Consider the following 21,424-nt stretch of genomic DNA (forward strand, 5'->3'; position numbering starts at 1 on the left):
CCTGGGATATTGTCTTGGCCCATTGATGCAGTGTTCTTGGCCTTGGAGTGAGCATTAAGGACCTGTTCCCTAGTGATAGCAGGGGGAGTTATATTTTATGGTATTTCCTGAGGGAAGGTTGAGGGGAGAGAGGGGTAAAGTTGGAACTGAATTTGTTGGCTAGTGGGTTTGCTAAATCTTCTGGGTTTTTTAATTTCTCCAAATTTTTTGGGTTTTTAATACCATGACAAGAGTGGACCCCATTCCTAAGTCAAAATATGATTAAAAGTCATGAAATTAGTATTGTTTCAATTTTTGTCAACCAGAAGTACTCTTCGCAGCACCTGCAATGTGCCTAGTAATGACTCCTTCTGTAATTCATACAGAGTTACATATATTGGTAACTTATCTAAGTACAATTGTAAACTCTTTTTTTATATGACCCGTTGCTTCTACTACTACTGGAACTATCTGGGTATCTTTCTTCCACATTGCTCTTGTTTCTGCCAGCAAATCCTGGTAGTTTATGACTTTGTGTCTGGGTTTAGCAATTTCAGTAATCAATGCTACTTTTGTCTTATTTTCATGGACTAATATATGTAGTTTTCTTGCATCTATTATTTGAACTGTTGGTAATGGATGATCCCATGTGACATAAATTTCATCATTTTCTGTGATGCTTTGTGGCTCATGTTTCCAGTGCTTTTCAGCTACTTCAGTATTATAATGTTTGCATAATCCCCAGTGCAACAGTCTTGCCACATTATTATGCCTTTCACTATACAGTCCTTCTGCTATTAGTATATCACAACCAGCAACAAGATGTGCAACTGTTTCCAATTCTGTTTCACAAAACCTACATTTGTCTGTTTCTCCCACATGTTCAGTGGACTTTGTAGTCTACTGTCTTGGGCCACCAATATTAACCTTTCGTCTTTTGGTTTAAATTAACCTCTCCTTAACCATTCCTGCATCTGATCCTGATCAACATGGGGTTATTCCAAGAGTTTTCTATACTTGCAACTATATTTATGTATTTTCCACATTTCTTGCCTTTTTATCCGATCCTTCCCCTTATGTTCTTTCTTTTATTTTCTGGCACATGCAGTTGCTATCTGACTTTTATCTATTTCTGGTTTAATTTCTCATTCCCACTTGACACTGATATGCTTCTGCTAAACTAGGCAGGGAAGTCATCTTAGACTTATTCTCCTGATGTTTCAAAACTTTCACTACATTTGGGTCTTGTGAGGTCAGCAGATATGTATGCTGTCACACAATTGCAGATCTGTACATGTCAGTTTTGAGGAGGCCTAAACCATCTTCAGAATGGGGAATATATAGTCTTGGTGTGCACTGGTGTTTATAAATCATTTGATGAGCATGAAGCATCCTTCTTGTTTCTCTGTCCAAACTATCCAACACCTTTTGGGGCCAGTTAATTGCACCAAAACTGTGAGTTAGGACAGGAAGAGCAAATTGGGTTTATAGCTTGGACTTTGTTTCTAGATGTCAGTGCTGTGTTTAGTATTCATAGTTTTATAGGTGTTAAGTAGGCTAAGAACAACAAGAGCCTTTTTAAGCCTAGCCGTGCATCCCAAATCCCTGACAATTTCTGATACCCTTGATAAGTGTAAGCATGGGCCTGGGAGATGAACCATTTACAGGTCAAATGTGTCCATTATAGACATAGGTGCCAAACCAGGGATGAATTTCTGGTTTCCCATCCAGTTATCCAAGTTGCACTTGAAATGGGTTAGGGAGGAGCTCTGCTTCACATGGATGGGGAGCCTGTTCCATAGATGGGGTAGTGTCTGGGATACATACCTGTCTCGCCAGCAAGTCCTATTTATATCACAGGCAAGGTTTAAGTCTTTAGAATGGGTAATTCTGGTGCTGTTTGTTTTGTGAATATGCAGGAGGTCCTTCAGAGTGGGGTCTGACAATGCCCTGTATGCCAGGCATAGATCTCTCAAAAGTCTGTAGGAGACAGAATACAGGGATAGGGCCTTGAGGCAGTCTGTATAGGACATATTACTTACGCCCTGTATTCTTTTAGTGAGGAACCTCTATGGACTTTCCAGTTGTTGGATATGCCTGGTTAGCTACATACCAAAGGGGGCATTGTACTCAATGATAGGTCTGATGAATGGCTAATATAGTGAAACAATGACTTACTTGGACTTAGATGCCGTACCTTTGTTTATAAGTTGCGCAACATACAATGATTTCCTCACCACTGTAGATACATGATGGTCAAAGCCTAGATTACTGTCTATGTGTATCCCTAAGTCCCTGACTACTGGGTCATCTCTAAGGGTTGTGTTGTCAATATGATCCTTACCAGGGATGGATGACTTCCCAGAGGATGCTATTATGCTTTTCTTGGCATTTAGTTTTAGTCCATGGCTCTGACACCAGTTGTTTGTCTGTGTCAGCCCCTCCTGGAGAACATTTGTGTCAGAGTGAGATTCAGTGACCGGTGCTAATTTGCAATCATCTGCAAAATTTAGTCAGCCAGAGACCATTGACATTGGCCTTGACTTCTGAGAAGTAAATGCCAAAAAGTCATCCAAGGATTGATCCTTGAGGGACTCCACTTGTGACTGGTCTCTTTATAGAGATGGACTCCCCAATTCTAACTTCTTGGGTCCTGTCTGTGAGCTAGTTGGCTATCCACCAGGTGACACATTGGTTTGTACCTAACCTCTTGAGTTTGTCAACAATTCTCAAGTGGGGTATTGTGTCAAATGGCCTCAGCCAGGTCAAGATAGGCAGTGTGAATGATTTTCCATGGTCTGTAGATGGCCCATGTTTGTGCGGAGGGGGTGACTGTTGTCTTTCTCCATTCATGAGGCACAAAGCCTGTTTGGAGGCTCGATTTACACAGTAATTTCAGAGGCCCTGATAGATCATGTTTCTTGCTATTTAGAAGGCATCCTGGGATATTGTCTGGGCCCATTGATGCACTGTTTCTTGGTCTTAGAGAGAGCATTAAGGACCTGTTCCCTAGTGATAGTAGGGGACGTTACATTTGATGATATTTCCTGAGAGAAGGTTGAGGGGGTGAGAGGTGTATTTATTTATTTATTTTATTTTACATTTGTTGACTGGGCTGATCCAACTGGATATATGTCCATTTTCAGTGGAGGCCCGGGGAGAAAAGCTCCACACTTCAGAATAGTATTTACAAGACGTAGGTACATTGTAAAGTTTTGTATATTATACAGTTACTTGCCTTTTGATATGTGTAACATGATTCCTACTAAAAGACAGCTAAGGATGTAGATACAAAGATGAATAAAAAATATGTAGTACAATATTAACAGTACAGTTATACAGTAAATGTTTAAAACTATGTAAGCAAAAAGCACACTATTGAACAATAAAGTCACACACATTATTTGCTAGTATATGATTAGTTATTTAAATAGAACACTATTAATCAGTATAGTGACATGCACACTATTGTTAGTAAAGGATTAACTAGCTTATGCTGGTATGTAGAGAAGTGTCAGGATACAGGTGTGGTAGTTAGTCTGGATTAGCACAGGGGCATAACCAGTGAGATTTAAGATATGTTTTAAGTTTGGTTTTAAATAAGGGAGCTGAGGATAGGGAGGATGTTCATCGTGTTTCACTGTTGCAGTCATTACTGTTGGGTTATCCTGCTGGCAGGCTACCCACAGTCGGCCTGAATTCCAAAGTCTAGGTCTGGCGTCGGTTGCTGTCGCCTCCTCCCTGACGTCAGTGCACTAGGGGTATAAAAGATGCAGCCGACGCCATTTTCTTCAGTCTTTTTTGCCACGCGGTGCCCGTAGCAAAAGCAAGTTTGCAAGTGCCGGTCGGCCGACTCATGAGATTTTCAAGTTCGAATTTCAGATCCGAAGTCTTCATTAAAAACTAAGTATTTTTCTTGCTCCCGGCCGATGTCAGAAAAAGTTAATAATTGTATTTCTTGTGGGAAGCAAATACCTCATAAGGATTTTCATTCTTACTGCATTCCTTGCCTAGGCCCTGACCACGACGTTGCTAGTTGTCGGTTTTGTGCTAGATTTAACCAACGCACTATTAAGCGTCGGTACGATTTTGCATTTCATTACTTTGGCAGAAGATTTAATTATATAATGCCTTCGGAACAACCGACTACCGGAGTTTACAAATTTTGCAGCCCCAAACGACTGCTACTTTAGAGCCGCAGGCTGATACCGACTCCCACTTGGAGTCAACCAGGCCTACAGAAACTCAATGTATTGGACCTTCGGAAACCCATCCCTCAGATGGGTGCGGAGCCGCTGAGCAGGCATCGGCTTCCGAGGGCGTTTTCAGGCCTACACAATTATATGTTAAAACTACTTCAGCTTCAAAGGCAAAGACTAAAGCAGCTTTAAAGACAAAGAAACAAGTACAACAGCCCCATGGACAGGCCTCCATGTCTAAAAAACAGATGTTCAAAATGGCCGAAGACCTAATTACTTTGATCAGGGGTTCTCATCCCCCTCCTGGCAAGAGGCCTAGGCAAGAGGTAGAATATGAATCTTCAGATCAGGTTTCCATTTCATCTGATTCCTCTTCTGATCAGGAATATTCTCTTCATCCTTATGAGGATTCTAATGCTGAAGAATCTATCCCCTCAGCTTCTCCTCCTGAAGATTATTCTTTTGGGGAAACACTGCATACTATTAGAGAGCATTTCCACTGGGAGAGCCAAGATTATTCAGAATCTAAGAAAAGGCTCAGAGACTTTCTTTTACTGCCTCAGCACAGGCCCCTGGCTATTCCACCTGTGCTGGACATTGTAGATGATGTATTTTCAGAGTCCAGTCCGACTCCTGACTCCTTATCTCCGGCTCCTGTTAAGCCAGACAGATACTACGGGGTTCCAGACTCCCACAAATTTATTTTTAAAAACCCTGCTGCTGACCCAGAAGCTATCTCTCAGGGTCCCAAGGGGGTCAAGGCTTCCACTGCAAAAAACCCTACCCCCTCTGACAGAGATTCCAGGGCACTGGACATATGGGGAAAAAAGATTTACACTTCTGCTACCTTGGCTATAAGAGCTTTAAATTGTCAGTTTCACATGCTTAAATATCAGCAATACATTATGTCACTGCTTAAACAGAAAATGTTGACTAATTCTGAATGTGCAGAAAATAAAGAAATGCAGGATTTATTGCATGCAGCTGAACAAGTTGGAAAGCATACTTTACAATGTGGTTTTGATTCTTTGGAGGCCTCCTGCAGAGCCACTGTTACGGGTTCTGTCATTAGGAGTTATGCTTGGTTAAAGGAACAGAATCTGCCTGATCATGTTAAAGCAAAATTATTAGATGCTCCATTACAGCATGACACCTTGTTTGGTGTTAAAGCAGAAGAGGTGTTGAAGAAAATGGAGGACAAAGCCAAATCTATGCAAACAGTCAAAGATTTCTTACAGGTACAGCCTCCAAGATTTAGCAGACACTGGCCTAGAAAGAATTGGTCCTTTCCAGTGTCAGACAGGCCAGAAAGAGGCAAGTACAGACGCCCTAGAGGCAGATCCCAGCCCCAAGGCTCATACAGTTCTAAACAATGGGGTGCTTCTACCTCCAAAAGCGGAGAAGACAAATCACAGCCATGCAGAAAGCAGTCCCAATGACTTCCCCCTGCCAGTGCCAAGCACTTATCTTCTGGCAGCTCCTTTAGGGGGAAAACTAGCACTTTTTTCTCAAAAGTGGCACCTAATCACCCAGGACAAATGGGTCTTGAACATAGTGTCACAAGGTTACGGGTTCCACTTTCACACCCTGCCAAGGGCAAACGGTATGCCCGACCTGCCAAAAAATCAATGGGCAGAGGCACAAAAACAAGTTTCATCCCTCATGGACATGAGGGCCATTCAGCAAGTACCACAGCAAGAGCAGGGTCAAGGATTTTACTCAAGACTTTTTCTTGGTACCCAGAAAGGACAAAGCCTGGAGGCCAATACTGGACCTATCTATTCTAAACACATACCTGGATATTCCAAAATTCAAAATGTTGACTCTGCAGCAGCTTCTGCCCATGCTGGGCAAGAAGGCTTGGCTTGTAACTTTAGACCTAAAAGAGGCATACCTGCATGTTCTAGTCAGACAATCATGCAGAAGATACCTCAGATTCATAGCTGGATCAATGCACTGCCATTTCTCTGCACTGCCCTTTGGCTTATCTACTGCGCCCAGGGTCTTCACAAAATGCCTGGCACCAGTAACTGTATTTTGCAGACAAAGAGGAATACAAATATATCCTTACTTGGACGACTGCCTTATTCAAGCAGAAAACAAGGACATACTACTACAGCATCTGGCGTTTGTAAAAAGATTATTACCATGCCTAGGGTACACAGTTAAAGAAAAGAAATCAAAACTTGTACCCTCTCAAGAGATAATATTCCTGGGTGCAAGCTTAAATACAACTGCCCAGATGGCTTATCTCACACCAGACAAACAAAGGCAACTGACTACTTATTTCAAAAAGTTGGCGACAAACACCCAGTTAACTGCAAGAAAAATTCTGCAGACTTTGGGCTTCATGGCATCCTGCATTCTGCTAATTCCATATGCAAGACTGCATATGAGGAAGCTACAATGGTATCTAAAAAGTGTTTGGACTCAACATTGCCACAGCCTGGAAACAATAATTACACTCATTCCCTGCCTGCAACAGGAGTTTCGATTGTGGGCAAAGGCCTGTCACCACAACAAGGGGCAGCCATTCACCATACCCCCAGCCAGGCAGACATTGACAAACAGATGCATCGGATTATGCCTGGGGGTCCCACATGGCAGGAACATGTATTCAGGGCTCATGGTCAGCAATCCAAATGCATCAATGCATCTACATATCAATCAAAAAGAGATGCTAGCTGTTCAAAATGCCCTGACAGCCTTCAAGGACCTACTTCATCCAGGACAACTACTGATAAGGATGAACAATACTACAGTCATACCCCCTTTGCAGACTAGCCATGACTTTGTGGGACACAGCATTGACTTACCAGGTACATCTGCAAGCACAATTCCTGCCAGGAAAGGTAAATACTCTGGCAGACGAACTAAGCAGAAACCTCATGGATCCCCATGAGTGGAAATTGGATCCACAAGTCTTCAGCATGATAACAGGGAATTGGGGATGCCCAGACATAGATCTATTTGCCTCCCCTCACAACTGCCAACTACAGAGATTCTGCACAAGGACTTATCACAAGCAAGCATAGAAAGTGGATGCTCTATCTTTCAGCTGGAAAAACTTAACAGTATATGCCTTTCCCCCACTGCCTCTCCTCCCCAAGGTACTCCTAAAGGTCAGACAAAAGAAGCCAAAAATGATACTGATTGCCCCAGACTGGCCCCGACATTACTGGTACCCAATCCTAAGGAACTTGACTTCAATGCCCAGCATGGACATTACCTCAAATTCCTCACTTACTGACCCAACAAAACAATCAGATCCTGCACAGCCAACTCAAGACCTTAAATCTGGCAGCTTGGCGGATAATTTAGCTTTTCAAAACACACCTCTCTCTAAAGCAGTGATGGATGTTATCTTGGAGGCCAGGAGGCCCAGTACCAGAAAATCTTATGCAGAAAAATGGAAGAGATTCTGTGCTTGGAGCCAGGCACAAGGAATTAACATGATTGTTCCAAATATCCATCAGTTTTGCAATACTTAACTGAGATGCTGGACAAAGGCCTATCCTTTTCATCAGTTAAGATTCATGCGTCTGCCATTTCAGCTCATTACAGTACAGAGCCACATATTTTTCCTCATCCTTTATTAAGGCAGTACCTCAGAGGAGCTAAAAACTTACGCCTCCAAGGAGATCACCAATACTTGCATGGGACCTCAATTATGTCTTGGAAAAACTCACTCTGCCTCCTTTTGAGCCAGCCGCTGCAGCTGATATAAAATTTTTATCATGTAAAACAGCTCTGCTCCTAGCAATAACCTCTGCAAGATGAGTCTCAGAGCTACAGGCACTCATGGCTGTGGAACCTTTTATCATTTTCCATCCAGATAAGGTTTCTCTAAGGACAAACCCCACATTTATGCCTAAGGTAGTGTCCAGTGTGGCCCCCAACCAAACTATTCATTTGCCTACTTTTTATCCAAACCCACAGAATAAGGGTGAGAAACTTCTGCATTTTGTGGACATATATAGACAACTGCGCTTCTACTTGGACAGAACCAAAGCTTTCAGAAAGACTGAGCAATTACTGGTAGCATATGCAGCAGGATCACAAAGAAAGGCTATCTCAAAGCAGACTATTTCTAAGTGGATAGGTCACTGCATTTGTTTATGCTATTCTCAAAATGGCAAATCAGTGCCTAAAGGCATTAGGCCACATTCAGCCAGAGCAGCAGCCACTTCAGCAGCCTTCCTCAGAGGAGTGCCAACCAAAGACATTTTAGAGGCTGCAACCTGGAGTTCAGTGCACACTTTTACAAAGCACTACCACTTACCACTCTACTCCAAATCCAGGGCAGGCTTTGCCACTGCAGTCCTGCAGGGTCTCATAGCCGCTCCTAATTCTATTTAGTTCCAGCCTCCCAACCTTAGCTTTGGGATTCAACCCAATAGTAATGACTGCAACAGTGAAACACGATGAACATAGTACAGTTGTGTACCTACCATAAATGTAGATGTTCGAGTGTATTCACTGTTGCAGTCCAGGTTACCCACCCACCATCCCCCTTATTTTTGCTGGACCTTATCTGTACTTCTCTATTCTATACAACCTCTGTGGTGTATTTGCTTGTAGAGGAAGGAAACTTGTTACTTGGTGCATGCATGCTTTATAGACATATTTTTAGCCTACCCTTTTGGGGGCACCTGACATTTGGGGCAAGAAAAACTGAAGAAAATGGCATTGGCTGCATCTTTTATACCCCTGGCACACTGACGTCAGGGAGGAGGCGACAGCAACCGACGCCGGACCTAGACATTGGAATTCAGGCCGACTGCGGGTAGCCTGCCAGCAGGATAACCCAATAGTAATGACTGCATCAGTGAATACACTCGAACATCTACATTTATGGTAGGTACACAACTGTAGGTGATCAGGGAGGGTGTTCCAGGTTTTTCCTACTTTCCTGTAAAGTTAATTGAAGTCTTCTAAAATATTCCTTACTAAGCTTTATTCACATTTGTTCATGTTTTATTGTTGATCATTCATGAAGTCCCAAATATTTATACACTCCCTCTTTCTCACTTTCTTTTATATCACATTCCTGTCCCAAACTGATATTTTCTTGGTGATCATCTTTTGCACATTTATCAAGACCAAATGACATTCTTATATCATCTTAAAAAATTTTGACTATTTGCAGTTGTGTTTCAGTTCCTCATCTGATAAACTAGTTTTAAATCATCCACAAAAAGGAGGTAAGTGTTTGTACTTGGTTGTTTTCCAGGAGCCAAATTATAGCCATGACCTAATCTGTTAAGTAGATAGCTTAGTGGGTTAAGGGCAAGACAGAAGAGCAGCAGTGAGAGTGTCACTCTGGAATTTCCCCATTTGAATTTTTATCCTTGTAATAATAATTTGTCCTTTATCCTGTCTTAACTGTAAAGTGGTTTGCCACTGTTTTATGGTCGCTGTAATCAATCAGTGTAAAGTGTATGTTGTACATTTTTAAGCATTTTATCCATGAATGTGGGATACTATCAAATGGTTTTATTGTAGTATATCCATATGTAAACTCTTCCCCTTTTTGCAGTTCTCCTTTATGACTTTGTTTAACATCAAATGATCCTTTGTTCCATATTACTTTCTTTTATTACCTTTTTTGCTCTGTTGCTATGATTGAGTTTTCTTCTAAATGACTATAAACTCTGTCGGCATCAATTCCAGTGTATAGTGTGTACGTCATTGAAAGGCAAGTTATTAGTCTATAGTTTTTAGGATAGCTTGCAGGTTCGCTCTTAAGTAGGAGTATTCTTTTTCCTGTTGTTAGCCAGGCTGGTGTCTGTTCAGGGTGCGCATATAAGTAGTACTTACTCATGGCTAAATCTTCATGTAAAGATGTTAATACTTTTAACCAGAAGTTAGGTACTGCATCTGGACCTGGGGGTTTTCAATTAGGAGCTTATCTTAACTTTGTTTCAGTCTCTCTGGCCGTTACTTCATCCCATTGCGTATCCTGTACATTTGAACTTATTCTTTCTTTTGCTACTTCTGTCCATTTAGCATCTTTGTTATGTTCCACAGGATCTTCTTAGATGTTTCTCCAAAATGTATCTATTTCTTTTTTTGGTGGTATTTCAATTCCTTTTCCCTTGTTTCAAAATTCTTTATAAAGCTTTTTTGGGTCATCAATAAATTGCTTGTTTTGTAATTTTCCTTTATATTTATCTGTATATCTTCTAAGTTTTTTTGCCTGTGCTGATATTTTTAGTCTATTTGTGTTAGTGCACAATCACTCCTGATCTGATCTGATACTGTGCATTGCTTTTATCACATCTATCTCTGAGTATTTTTTAATCTATTCCTTCTTCTATACTCTTCTAACAGTGACATTTCTTGTCTTAACTGCTTTATAGTTTTCTCTATTCGATACTTCCATGATGGCATTTGATTTGTCCCCTTCCTTTCTCTTACTACAATGTGTTTTTATGTAAGACTTTATCTATTATTAATTTAGCTGCACAGTAATATACCTATTTACTTCTGTTATATCGCATGAATCTCTATGGACAGTCCTAATTACTGTGTTCATTTGTTTTATGAAACTTCTAACTTTTGGGGTTTTATTGATTTTCTGTAGTCTATTTCTTTTATTGATCTTAATATGTCTGTCAGTCTCTCTTAAATCAAGCAGCTCTTTTCTTGGATAATTTTCTTCTACACTGAGGGCATATTCTTTGTTCCCCATTTCCTGTGAGCATTCTATAGATAATTCCACAGCATCTTCTTGTACCACATTCTCTTCTGTTTCATCCCGTGTCGTCCATTGCCCTTTCATATGGGAGCTCACCAGCCCATCACTCCACAACATTGGCTGCATCAGACTTCCCACAATTTTCTGTTCCTCCCCTTGCTGTGCAACTCCAACTGAAAGTTTTTATTGGTTTGCTGTGGAAGGCCTTAAAGAATCTTTATCTGGCAGCTGATCAGATGTTTCCTGCTCCACTAGTTTTGCATTAATTTGGGGGTCCATTGCTCTATCATGCTGTCTTGTTTACTGAGTTAGATCTTCTACACTAAATCCTTCACTTCACGAGTAATCCATAGCCTCATTTTCTATTTTTTTAACTTCTCCATTACTAATCATCTTTCCTACTTTTCCTCTGTTTTCTTTTTTGTATTGTAAAAGTTAACATGTCTGGATGCCTTTTCCTATATTTCTCTTTAAATATCTCTGTTGCTGCTTTTTTGTATTAATTAGTTATGCTTTCTCCTTTACATAAATATTACACCATATTTAATCTCTTTTTCTTTCCCATGTCCATATTTCTTCTTCAGATGTCTCCTGGTCCTCGTTTCTCTTTACTTTGGGGACTCGTTCCATCATGCTGTGATGTAACCTGTGTTAGATTTTCTACACTAAATCCTCAACTTTGTAATTATTCCATAACTTCATCTTCTATTTTTTTTAACTTCTCCTTTAGTAATCTTCTGTTCTTTGTTTCCTGTTTGTGATCTTATATTTTTGTTGTGAAATTTTCCATGTCTGGATGCCTTTGTCTGTATTACTCTTTCAATATGTTTTTGGCTGCCTTTTTGTATTGATTAATTTGGCTTTCGCCTTTGCATAAATGTTGCACCATATCAAATCTCCCTTTCTTTCCCCATGTCCATATTTGTTTTTTATACCTTTCAAAAGTCTCTAAATTTTGTTCTTTATATTTTCACCCTTCCTTAGTTGCTTCTCTTTCCAAACGGACCAAGGTTTCTTGATCTATGTAATGTTTTTCATAAATCTGTTGTCTTTTAATCTTTTCGCATATCTTCTGTGTGGAAATTCTGCGCTTCTTGCATAATAGTAAGATGGTAAGAATGCATAATTTCTTATCCTCAGTAGTCCACTCTGTCATCTTTATAGCTTTTTTTTTTGCCTATCAGTTTTTTCTGTTTTTTGAGATTTTGTGGACTGCTGCTTCCTTCTACAACAGGGGGGCTATCCTCCCCCTGGGCTTGGCCTAGCCCCATTGTAGGAATGTTTCCGTGTCCTGAGGATTCTGCACTGTCATGTTTTCCAGTTCTGGCACCAGTGCACCTACCAGGATTGGGCACTTTTTTAACCTAGGTCTTGTGCACCCAGCTATCTTTTTTATTTTTTAACCCAATTCTGTCCATGATATATGCTATATAAAATATAGTCTGCATATCAGTGTCATCTTGGTGAGATTTTGTAAAAACCGGGTCCACCTTGTGAAGGCACTCACCAAGACTTGAGGATGAATTCAGTTTCAGCAATACTACTCTCTTTTGCTTGCTGATTTTATCATCTCTCCATTCGGACCCCTGTCATCTCTTCATTTGGAGTTGTATTTGATGGTATTTCCTGAGGGAAGGTTGAGGGGGAGAGGGGTAAAGTTGGAAGTGAATTTGTCAGCTACTAGGTTTACTATATCTTCTGGCTCAGTATAGGTGACTTTATTTACAGTGAGCTCTGCACAGAATTGTGTACTGCCTTTGAGGTTGCAGATATAGCTAAAGAATGCTTTGTGATTGTCCTTGGCCTGGGAGGCCAACTTTATCTCAAAACTGGCTTTGGTAGATTTTATATGTCGTTTGAGTTGCTTGTTTAGTTTGAGAATGATTTTTATCCTGCTGGGTGCTGTGCCTCCTAATTTTTGCCATGGTTTTCTTCCTTCTCTTATACAGCCTATTGGTTTTGTGATTCCACCAGGGTGGCTTATTTTTTGAGTTAGTTCTGTTCTTTTTCCTGGTGGGTATAGCTGCCTCTGTGCAGCTGTTAAAATGCTTGCATAGGGTTTCTGTGAATTCTGCACAGGAAGCAGTGTTCTCAGGGTTTACTTTGCCAGGTTATCACTTAATAGCATGAAGTTGGCCTAGAGTAGTTCCTTAATATTCCAGTGTTAGCTGGGTATCCAGGTTTTATTTTTACTTCAAAGGAGATCGTTTTTTTGGTCTGACTTTACCAGGAAAGACATTGCATTAGGGGGTGTGCAGCACTCTCCCGTATTAGTTGCTACCAGGTCCAGTATGTTTGCAGCCCTGGTTGGAGTAGTGACAATCTGATCCAGGGAGTTTATGTTTACAAAATCCAGGAATCTCTGTGCCTGTATGTTTGGTGTTGTATAGGGCTCCCAGTTAATAGTGAGGTAATTAAAATCATCCATGGATGTGGTATTGGGTTGGATGGTGAGTGTTTCCTGTACGTTTAGATACATGGTATGGGTTTCCTGGGTTATAGAGGGGGACTTGTAGCTTGCAAGGAAGTGGTATTGGATTTAGCTTATGGTGATTTGAACTTGGAGAAGTTCATGTGTTATCCTGTTTGACCAGTCTTGCTGTGTATTTATTTTTGATGTAAATCAAGACACCTCCACCTTTAGTCCCTGTCTGTGTAGTAGTTGGTCTAAATGTATTGTAGGGATTATAACCTTGCTCTGTTGATGCGCTCTCCATGTCTTTAAACCATGTCTCAGTGACTTCACAGACGTCAGCATTCAATGAGGTGAAGAGAGCTTCCAGGGACTGGAGTTTTTTCGTTTAGTGTCCTAGTATTGATCAGTAATGTGTTTAGATTTTCTTGGTTTTGATTTGCTATGTCAGAAGTACTTTCAGTTTGGCATTGCTTAAAAACACATTTTGGGGGAAAGACAATGTTTTAGCTAATATTTGAAAGCCTAGAGGGGAGGGATGTAGACCATCCCTGACAAAGCAGCATGTTCTGTTGCCCATCTCCTTCCACACTGACAGATATTGCATCCCCATTTCATAATAGGCCATTGTAAGCCTGACCAAGTTCCTTCCCAAAGGTGAGAGTCAAACACCTTAACCATTATACTAAGTCCTAATCTTCTTGATCTGTTTGTGAAACAAGTATGTGTGAGGAGAAATGAAGCTTCCAAAAACCTCACCCATTTTTCAGCTGCTTCATAGCTTAATAGTTAGAACAGCTGCAACACTGATCAGGAGGGCCTGGCTCTGATCCTTAGTGGAAGCATTTACTTAATGCTGTGCTCCTAGGCTTTGACCAGGGCATGCGCTTCCAAAGTCTGACTGATGTATCAGTTTGAGCCCTAGCTGAGGGAGTTTTAAGAACTGTAGGTAGCAGTTTCTGGGAGAGTGTAGTTCATGCTCACATAAGCCTAGAGAACATGCACATACATGTGAGGGCATGCTTTGGGTAGTCTCCTAGATGAGCAGCATTAACAAAGCGACCTTTCTGGGGAAGGTTCCTGGAAGGTTTAGGTTGAGAGGAGGATCCTCATGACTTGCAGGGTGGCCTGCTTTCTCTTGCCTAACTTTCACTTTTGGAGACCAGTAAGGCTGTCATCCCCAGTCAGGGAATATGTGGGCTGCATGGCCGTCACCCTGTCTGGAAAATGGATTGGTCTGGCTGTCCCGACGCCCCTCCCCTTCAGAGGAACAAATGGTTCAGAGAAGTTGCAGGAAGGAAAGCCATTGGGTGGACCATGTGAGAGATTAAAAAAAAATGTTTGTAAGGAAATCTTGTAGTTACCGCCTAGTTTTAAAGTAACAAGAATGCTCTAATGTGTCTGTATTTGGGCAGCAACTGTGGTGTGGTCTGAGGCTACCTTTTACAGAACATGCACTTTTTTAAAACTTTTGCATTTAATCTGAATACTCTGTTGTGTACATTTATACTGCAGTGCACATAATGATGGGGTGCACTGACAGTTTTTTTTTTTTCAGGAATGAAATTAAATGCATTTTGTCCACTTTTTGTAGTTTCTGCAAACATGCTAATGAATGATTTTTCATTTATTTCTAATCCTCACAGGAATGACTGATGATGAAATCTTAAGAGCAGAAATGATAGCGCAACTCTGTATGAACGACAGAACACACAGCTCATTGTTAGACCTCATATCCTTTTTCATGGAATTGTGCTCTTTTTTGTTGTGGTGATATTGTATTTCTGAAATCATACATGTCCAGGCAGTAATGCCTATCAGGATTTACTTTGTAGACAAATTATGGAAGTCCCCCCCCCCCCCCCCAAAAAAAAATAAATATTCTGAGACCTGAAGGGTCTTCGCATCCTAGGAATATCTATTACTTCCCTATAAGACCTTCTGTGGAGTTATTATGGGTATTAGAATGTGATCTTTTTGGTTGGTTGGTAGCATTTTATGTGTGCTGTTTTAAGCTTTTGTCAAGTATTATAGAAAAAAAGTCCTTTACAACAATGTTTTTACTGGTATTTGACATAAGCTACTTGAATGAACAACTTAACAGTTTTTGAAGCTGCAGCCTTTAATGATATGATGCTTTCAAAAATGGTCTTGTACGTATGCAATTATATATAAATAACACTGTTATCCTAAGTAATTATTATGTTGTGCTTCTGTAGTTCTTCAGACTAAGGCTTTTATTAAACTTTTTTTTCTGTATTTTCCCAGTTTGGGATACTTGGTTTCTTCTTTCGACTCTGCACCCTGCATAGTGCAGTCAGTGGAGGCCAAAGTAAATGTAGCTCAACTCAAGAAGAGGGGTAGGTTGTTTTAGTAATTGCTACATAACATTTACTTTAGATTTTCTGCAGAAACATTGGTCCTTCACAGAAATGCTGCACTTTTCACAGAATATGTTAAGTCATCCAGGACCAAGAAGCATATCGGCATCAAGCATGAATGGAAATTAAACCAGAAGTAGATAAAAATTAGGCAGCAACTGAATGTGCTAAAAGCAAACGAAAGTATATAAGGTGAAGGACCAGATGAGAAGGCAAGAAATGTGGAAAAAGCATAAATATAGTTGCAAGTATAGAAAACTTCTGAGAAGAACCTCATATTGATCAGGAATGAACAAAGAAATGATTAAGGAGAGGCGAATTCAAACCAAGAGATGAAAGGTTAATATTGGCAGCCCAAGGTAGTGGGCTTACGTACACGCTGGTTTACAAAGTCCATTGAACATGTGGGAGAAATAGACAAATGTAGGTTTTGTAAAACCGAATTGGAAACAGTCGCACACCTCGTTGCTGGTTGTGACATACTAATGGCAGAAGGACAGTATACTGAAAGGCATAATAATGTGGCAAGACTGTTGCACTGGGGATTGTGCAAACATTATGGTATTGAAGTGGCTGAAAAACACTGGAAGCATGAGCCACAAAGCATCATAGAAAATGATGAAGTTTATATCACATGGGATTACCCCTTAGCAACAGTTCAAAAGATAGATGCCAGAAAAATGGGTATAGTGGTCCAAGAAAAGAAGACAAAAGTAGCATTGATCATTGAAATTGCTGCACCTAGTGACTACAGTGTCTTGCTTAGAGAGAGATATAAATTCATAAAATATCAGGATTTGCAGGCAGAAACGAGAGCAATGTGGAAGAAAGATACCCTGACGGCTCCAGTGCTAGTTGGAGCAACCGGTCTTATAAAAAAGAATCTACAATCGTATTTAGATATGTTACCTGTCCATGTAACCCCATACGATTTGCAGGAGTCATTACTGGGTATATTGGGAGTGCTGTGAAGAGCACTTTTGGCTGACATCAAAGATTGAAACAATACTAATTTCATGAACTTTAATCGTACTTTGACTTCGGAATGGGGTCCATTCCAGTCATAATATTAGAAACCCAAAAGATTTGGAGAAATTAAAAAAGGCTGAGACCAAGTGTAAACAGAATCCACAAGGAATGTTCAGATTAACAAGAAATTGCGAGGTTCTTGTTCTGAATTTAATCCTGTAGTGCTGTATACAATTAATAGTCTCCTGTGTTTTGCATGCTCTAAATCACAGATTGCCATGTACAGGGCTGTTTGTGTTTTATGAAGTTATTCCCATTTTATTTCAGAAGAGTTTGAACATTTCAATACATACATACTTACATACGTTTCAAGCACGGGCATTAAAGCCCTTCTAGCTTACCAATATGCCAAAACATTTGTTCCCATAATAAATGTCCAGGCTCTTCTTAAAAATATCTAAACTAGTACTTGCTTTAATGTAATTTGGTAGTCTGTTCCAAGCATCAGCTACTCTGTCAGAGAACTGATTAGTACACTTCTCATTCCTATAGAATCTTCTACATAGGTTATCTGGCAATTCTATAGTACCTTTTGATAACCCCAAACATTCCCAGAGGTAGTTGTCCCTAAATGCCCTATATACCTGAATAAGATCTCCTCTTAAATATCTGTAAGAGACACTGTACAAGTTCAGATATTTTAGTCTTTCATAATAACTTAGATTTTCACATCCATAGAAGCCTTTAGTATATTTCCGCTGTACTCTTTCCAGTTTATTCATGCTTGTTTTCCTATAGGGTTTCCATATTATACCAAAGTCAAGTTTGGGTCTAATGTAACTAACAAACAATGACTTCATTATGTTTGATTTCCTAGACTTTATAAATCTTTTTATACAACCTATAGTTCTAATAAGTATCATTAGCCAATTGGTTGATATGATTAGAAAAACTCATAGCTGAATCTACCCATATACCCAGGTCCTTAAATGAGTCTACAGATGTTATGTAGTCCTATCTCACCTATATGCTTGCTGGATGGGTTCGGAGCCAATATTCTGCTCTGACTCGGCCTATACTAAAGCTCGAGAGCTTTTTACTGGCTCGAGGCTAGCCCATATCCCATGGTGCCTCATGGAAATTCCCCAGATCTCATTTGCAGTGAAAGCTTTGAGGTTGTGTCTTACTGACTTGTTGGATAAGTAGAATGATTTTTTACTTATTTAGTCCTTTTCTACCACCTTTTTCTGTTTTTATATATATATATATATATATATATATATATATATATATATATATATATATATATATGTATATATTAATAGTTTCTTCTGTATTGTGCTTCTGTTTTTTTAAAGTTTTCAACCCCTATTCTCCCCTTAGGACTGTACGGCCCGTTTAAATTAGAGGGCCGTAGTGCCCGTTTAAGTTAGAGGGCCTTTCCTTCCTGTGTGTGTGTGTGAATGTTGTAAAAAAAAAAAAAAAAAAAAAACCTTTTCTTCTTCGTTACGCTTTTATTTTTTAGTCTTTAATTTTGTATAAAGATAAGGATCATAAGGACCATCGCCCTTCTGGCTTCAAAAAATGCGACAGGTGTGCACAGAAAATGTCTCTTACAGACAGCCACACCAGTTGAGTATATTGTCTGGGCGAAGCCCATTTACAGAACCCTTGCACCTTCTGTCACGCTTTTAGTACAAGAGTGTTAAACGAAAGGAAGAGAAAGCTTATTGACAGGGGTCTCATGACCAGTTCCTTCCAGGAACAGCTGGAACTTGGTCAGGCAGCTCCAAAATCTTCAGAGAGAAAATCATCGGCCCCGACTTCGGAGCCGACCAAAAAGTCTAAAGCATCAGAACCAAGGAGTTCCGGTTTCGAGACTGCTTCATCTTCGGTGCAGTCTATTCCATCGGTTCCGAGACCGTCTTTGGTACCGAAGGTTTTGACATCGAGACTGTATCTCCTATTTTGAGATCTCCTATTTTGGAGAGAAGGAGGTCTCCTTCAGTCTCCACAAGCTCCTCCGGGACCCTATCAGATGAGGACATTGAGAGGGTGGTAAAGATGTTGCTTTTGGATCCAGCTCTGGCTAGCAAATTGACCCCTCCAGTCCCAAAGGTCTCAGAGCCGTCCCCTGTACAGATCACTGTTCCTCCTCTGACTGCTTCGCTCTCTGAGCCTATTACATCAGGTTCCTCTGTCTTCGACCCTTCAGCTCTGGGGATTCAGCCTGTTTCCTCGGAGCCAATTACTCTATCCTCGATGGCTCAGTCTGGAGCCGAGGGTTCTCGGAGTCGACTCTCGTGTCGACTCCGAGGGGGACAGTCACCCTGGGTTCTCTTTGGAACCGACCCTCCCTCTCGGAGCCTCGGCTCGACTCAGCTTGGCTCCCACTTTTGCATCGGTGCTGTTCCCTCTTGCTAGGAGTCGACCATCCACCCCCTCGGAGCGGAGGTCTTCTTCGGAGCAGGGGGGAAAGGCTTTTGAAGCTATAGAGAAGGCTTTATCCTCTGCCAAAGCTATTCCTTTGGAACCTGTGTCCCACCAGCAGCAGGCAGCAACCTCTGCCCCCCTGCCACCCCCACAGCATAGGAAACCAGAGGCCCAAGTAGCCCCCATTGGAGGCACCCCCTCTTCCAAGAACTCCCCAGATTATCCTGCTGGAGAGCTCTCTCGGAAGAGGTTATGTAAGAGGAAACATGTCGACTCCCCTGAGTCTGTCACATCAGACACTGATTTAGAGGAATCAGAAGGGTCCCCTAGATCTCCTTCTGAGGATGTCTCCTTCTCTGACATTCTCGAAATCCTTAGACAGCAGGGTGATTGGAAGACCTCTAACCCTACTGAAGATGAATCAGGGTATCTTGAGGCCTTTGCCTCCTGACCTTCCACCTCTTGGGTGACACCACCTTATCACCAACTTTTGGGGGGTCATTTTGCGGAAAGCATGGACCTCTCCAGATTCAGTGGAAGCTGTCCCGAGGAGGCCAAACAAATTTATGACAGCACTTAAGGACAAGTCTTTCCTTAGCAAGGGAGTTCCAGTTGATGCTATGGTGGTAGCAGCGGCCACCAAGAAGGAATTATCTGAGATGTCTTCTAATATCCATCCTCCTAACAAGTAGTCAATGATGATGGATAGGTACGGGAAGAGTACTTTTTCTTCAGTAGCATTTACACTAAGATCGCTGAATTACCTGACTCATTTCACTCGTCTGCAGAGGGATCTCCTGAAAAAGTTAGGAGATACCCTCCAGGGTTCAGTAGCTCCGGGTTCCATAGACAAGGTTTCCACGCAGCTCTCCACCCTTACTTCCAAAGCTAACTCCTCTATAAGGCTGATCTCATATGCGGCAGATGGAGCAAGCAGGGCAGCTGCAGCAGGAATAGCCCTCAGGAGACATTTGTGGATGTGGCTTTGTAATTTTACGTAATCTTTCAAGTCTTCCTTCACTAACGTTCCCTTTGATGGTTCATCTCTTTTTGGACCACAAGTGAAAGAGACTTTGACTAGGTGCGAGCAGGAAGGAAAAACCTTATCTGCCGTTGGAGTCCATTTCTCTTTCCCGTCCAGACCCTATCCCAAGGGTAATACAGGAGGGAAAACGTGGTTCCACAAATCCCAAAAAGGTTTTCCTCAGGCACAAGGTCAACTCTCCCCCAGGGGCAGAGGGGGAGGATATAATGGATGACGCCGCCCTCGTGGTAGAGGAGGTCCACAACATCAGGCAGTCAGAGAAGCTTTCTCTGATTGTCTCTTTCATCGACCCTGAGGGGTTGCCCAACTGTCCATCTCTGGAGGCAGTCGGGGGTCGTATATTGCTGTACCCAAGCACCTGGCTAACTATCACTCAAGATCGTTGGGTACACACAGTAATATCCAGAGGTTACCTAATTCCCTTTATTTCCAAACCCCCAACAAACTGGTCTCTTCCAGACGTACCACCCATCCAACTAGACCATGCGTCATCGGAGGTCATCTCGTTGCCACAAAAAAGAGTCATCCAAGAAGGCCTCACAGAGCAAGTAGGATCCTTACTCTCAATTGTTTTTAGTTCCAAAAAAGACAGGGGACTGGAGATCAAATCTAGATCTCAGCAGGCTCAACAAGCATGTAAGAAAAATCAAAGTTCCGAATGGTCACTCTGCAGTCGATATTTCCCTTTATAGGGAAAGACAACTGGATGTGCTCAATCGATTTCCAGGATGTGTACTACAACATCAGAATGGACAGGCACTCTAGGAGAGACTCTTCCGGCTGGGAGCCAGCCATTTTCAGTTCAGAACACTGCCCTTTAGCCTCACTACAGCCCCCAGAGTGTTTACCAAATGCATGGCAGTAGTAACGGCTCACCTGAGGCATCAAGGATTCCAGGTGTTTCCGTACCTAGACGACTGGCTGCTCACTGCTACCACCAAGCATCAACTCATAAAGACCAGAGACGAGACTCTATCCTTGAGTGCCAGCCTAGGCATCACTGTCAACTTGCAAAAGTCAGGCTTATCTCCCTCACAGCATATTGCATATCTAGGCTCAGAAATAGACACAACCACCATGTCAGTAAAGCTAACACAGGAAAGAGTGGAATCTCTGCGCAGTCAGATCAGATCCTTATTAAACAAACAGAGTCCAGGCCAGATTAGTACTTCAAGTCCTAGGAAATATGGCTTCTGCCATCTTATTAGTTCCTCTTGCTTGTCTACATATGAGGATTCTCCAATGGATGCTGTTTGCACAATAGTCAATGCAAGACCTTCCATTATCTCACCAGATATTAATAAC

At 41.4% G+C, this 21,424-nt stretch overlaps 1 protein-coding gene across 4 annotated transcripts in view; it reads left to right on the plus strand.

Moving 5' to 3' along the window:
• UBR3 (ubiquitin protein ligase E3 component n-recognin 3) overlaps positions 1 to 21,424 on the plus strand; it is a 4,226,407-nt gene that overhangs the window by 1,837,915 nt on the left and 2,367,068 nt on the right. For all 4 annotated transcript variants that reach the window (XM_044075499.1, XM_044075501.1, XM_044075502.1 and 1 more), the window contains exon 17: positions 14,938 to 15,023. In XM_044075499.1, the coding sequence (XP_043931434.1) occupies positions 14,938 to 15,023 (86 nt within the window). The remainder of the gene's footprint in view (positions 1 to 14,937; positions 15,024 to 21,424) is intronic.

The sequence above is a fragment of the Protopterus annectens genome, chromosome 6.part1 (assembly GCF_019279795.1).
Source record: "Protopterus annectens isolate FY-2018-M chromosome 6.part1, PAN1.0, whole genome shotgun sequence".
NCBI lineage: Eukaryota > Metazoa > Chordata > Ceratodontiformes > Protopteridae > Protopterus > Protopterus annectens.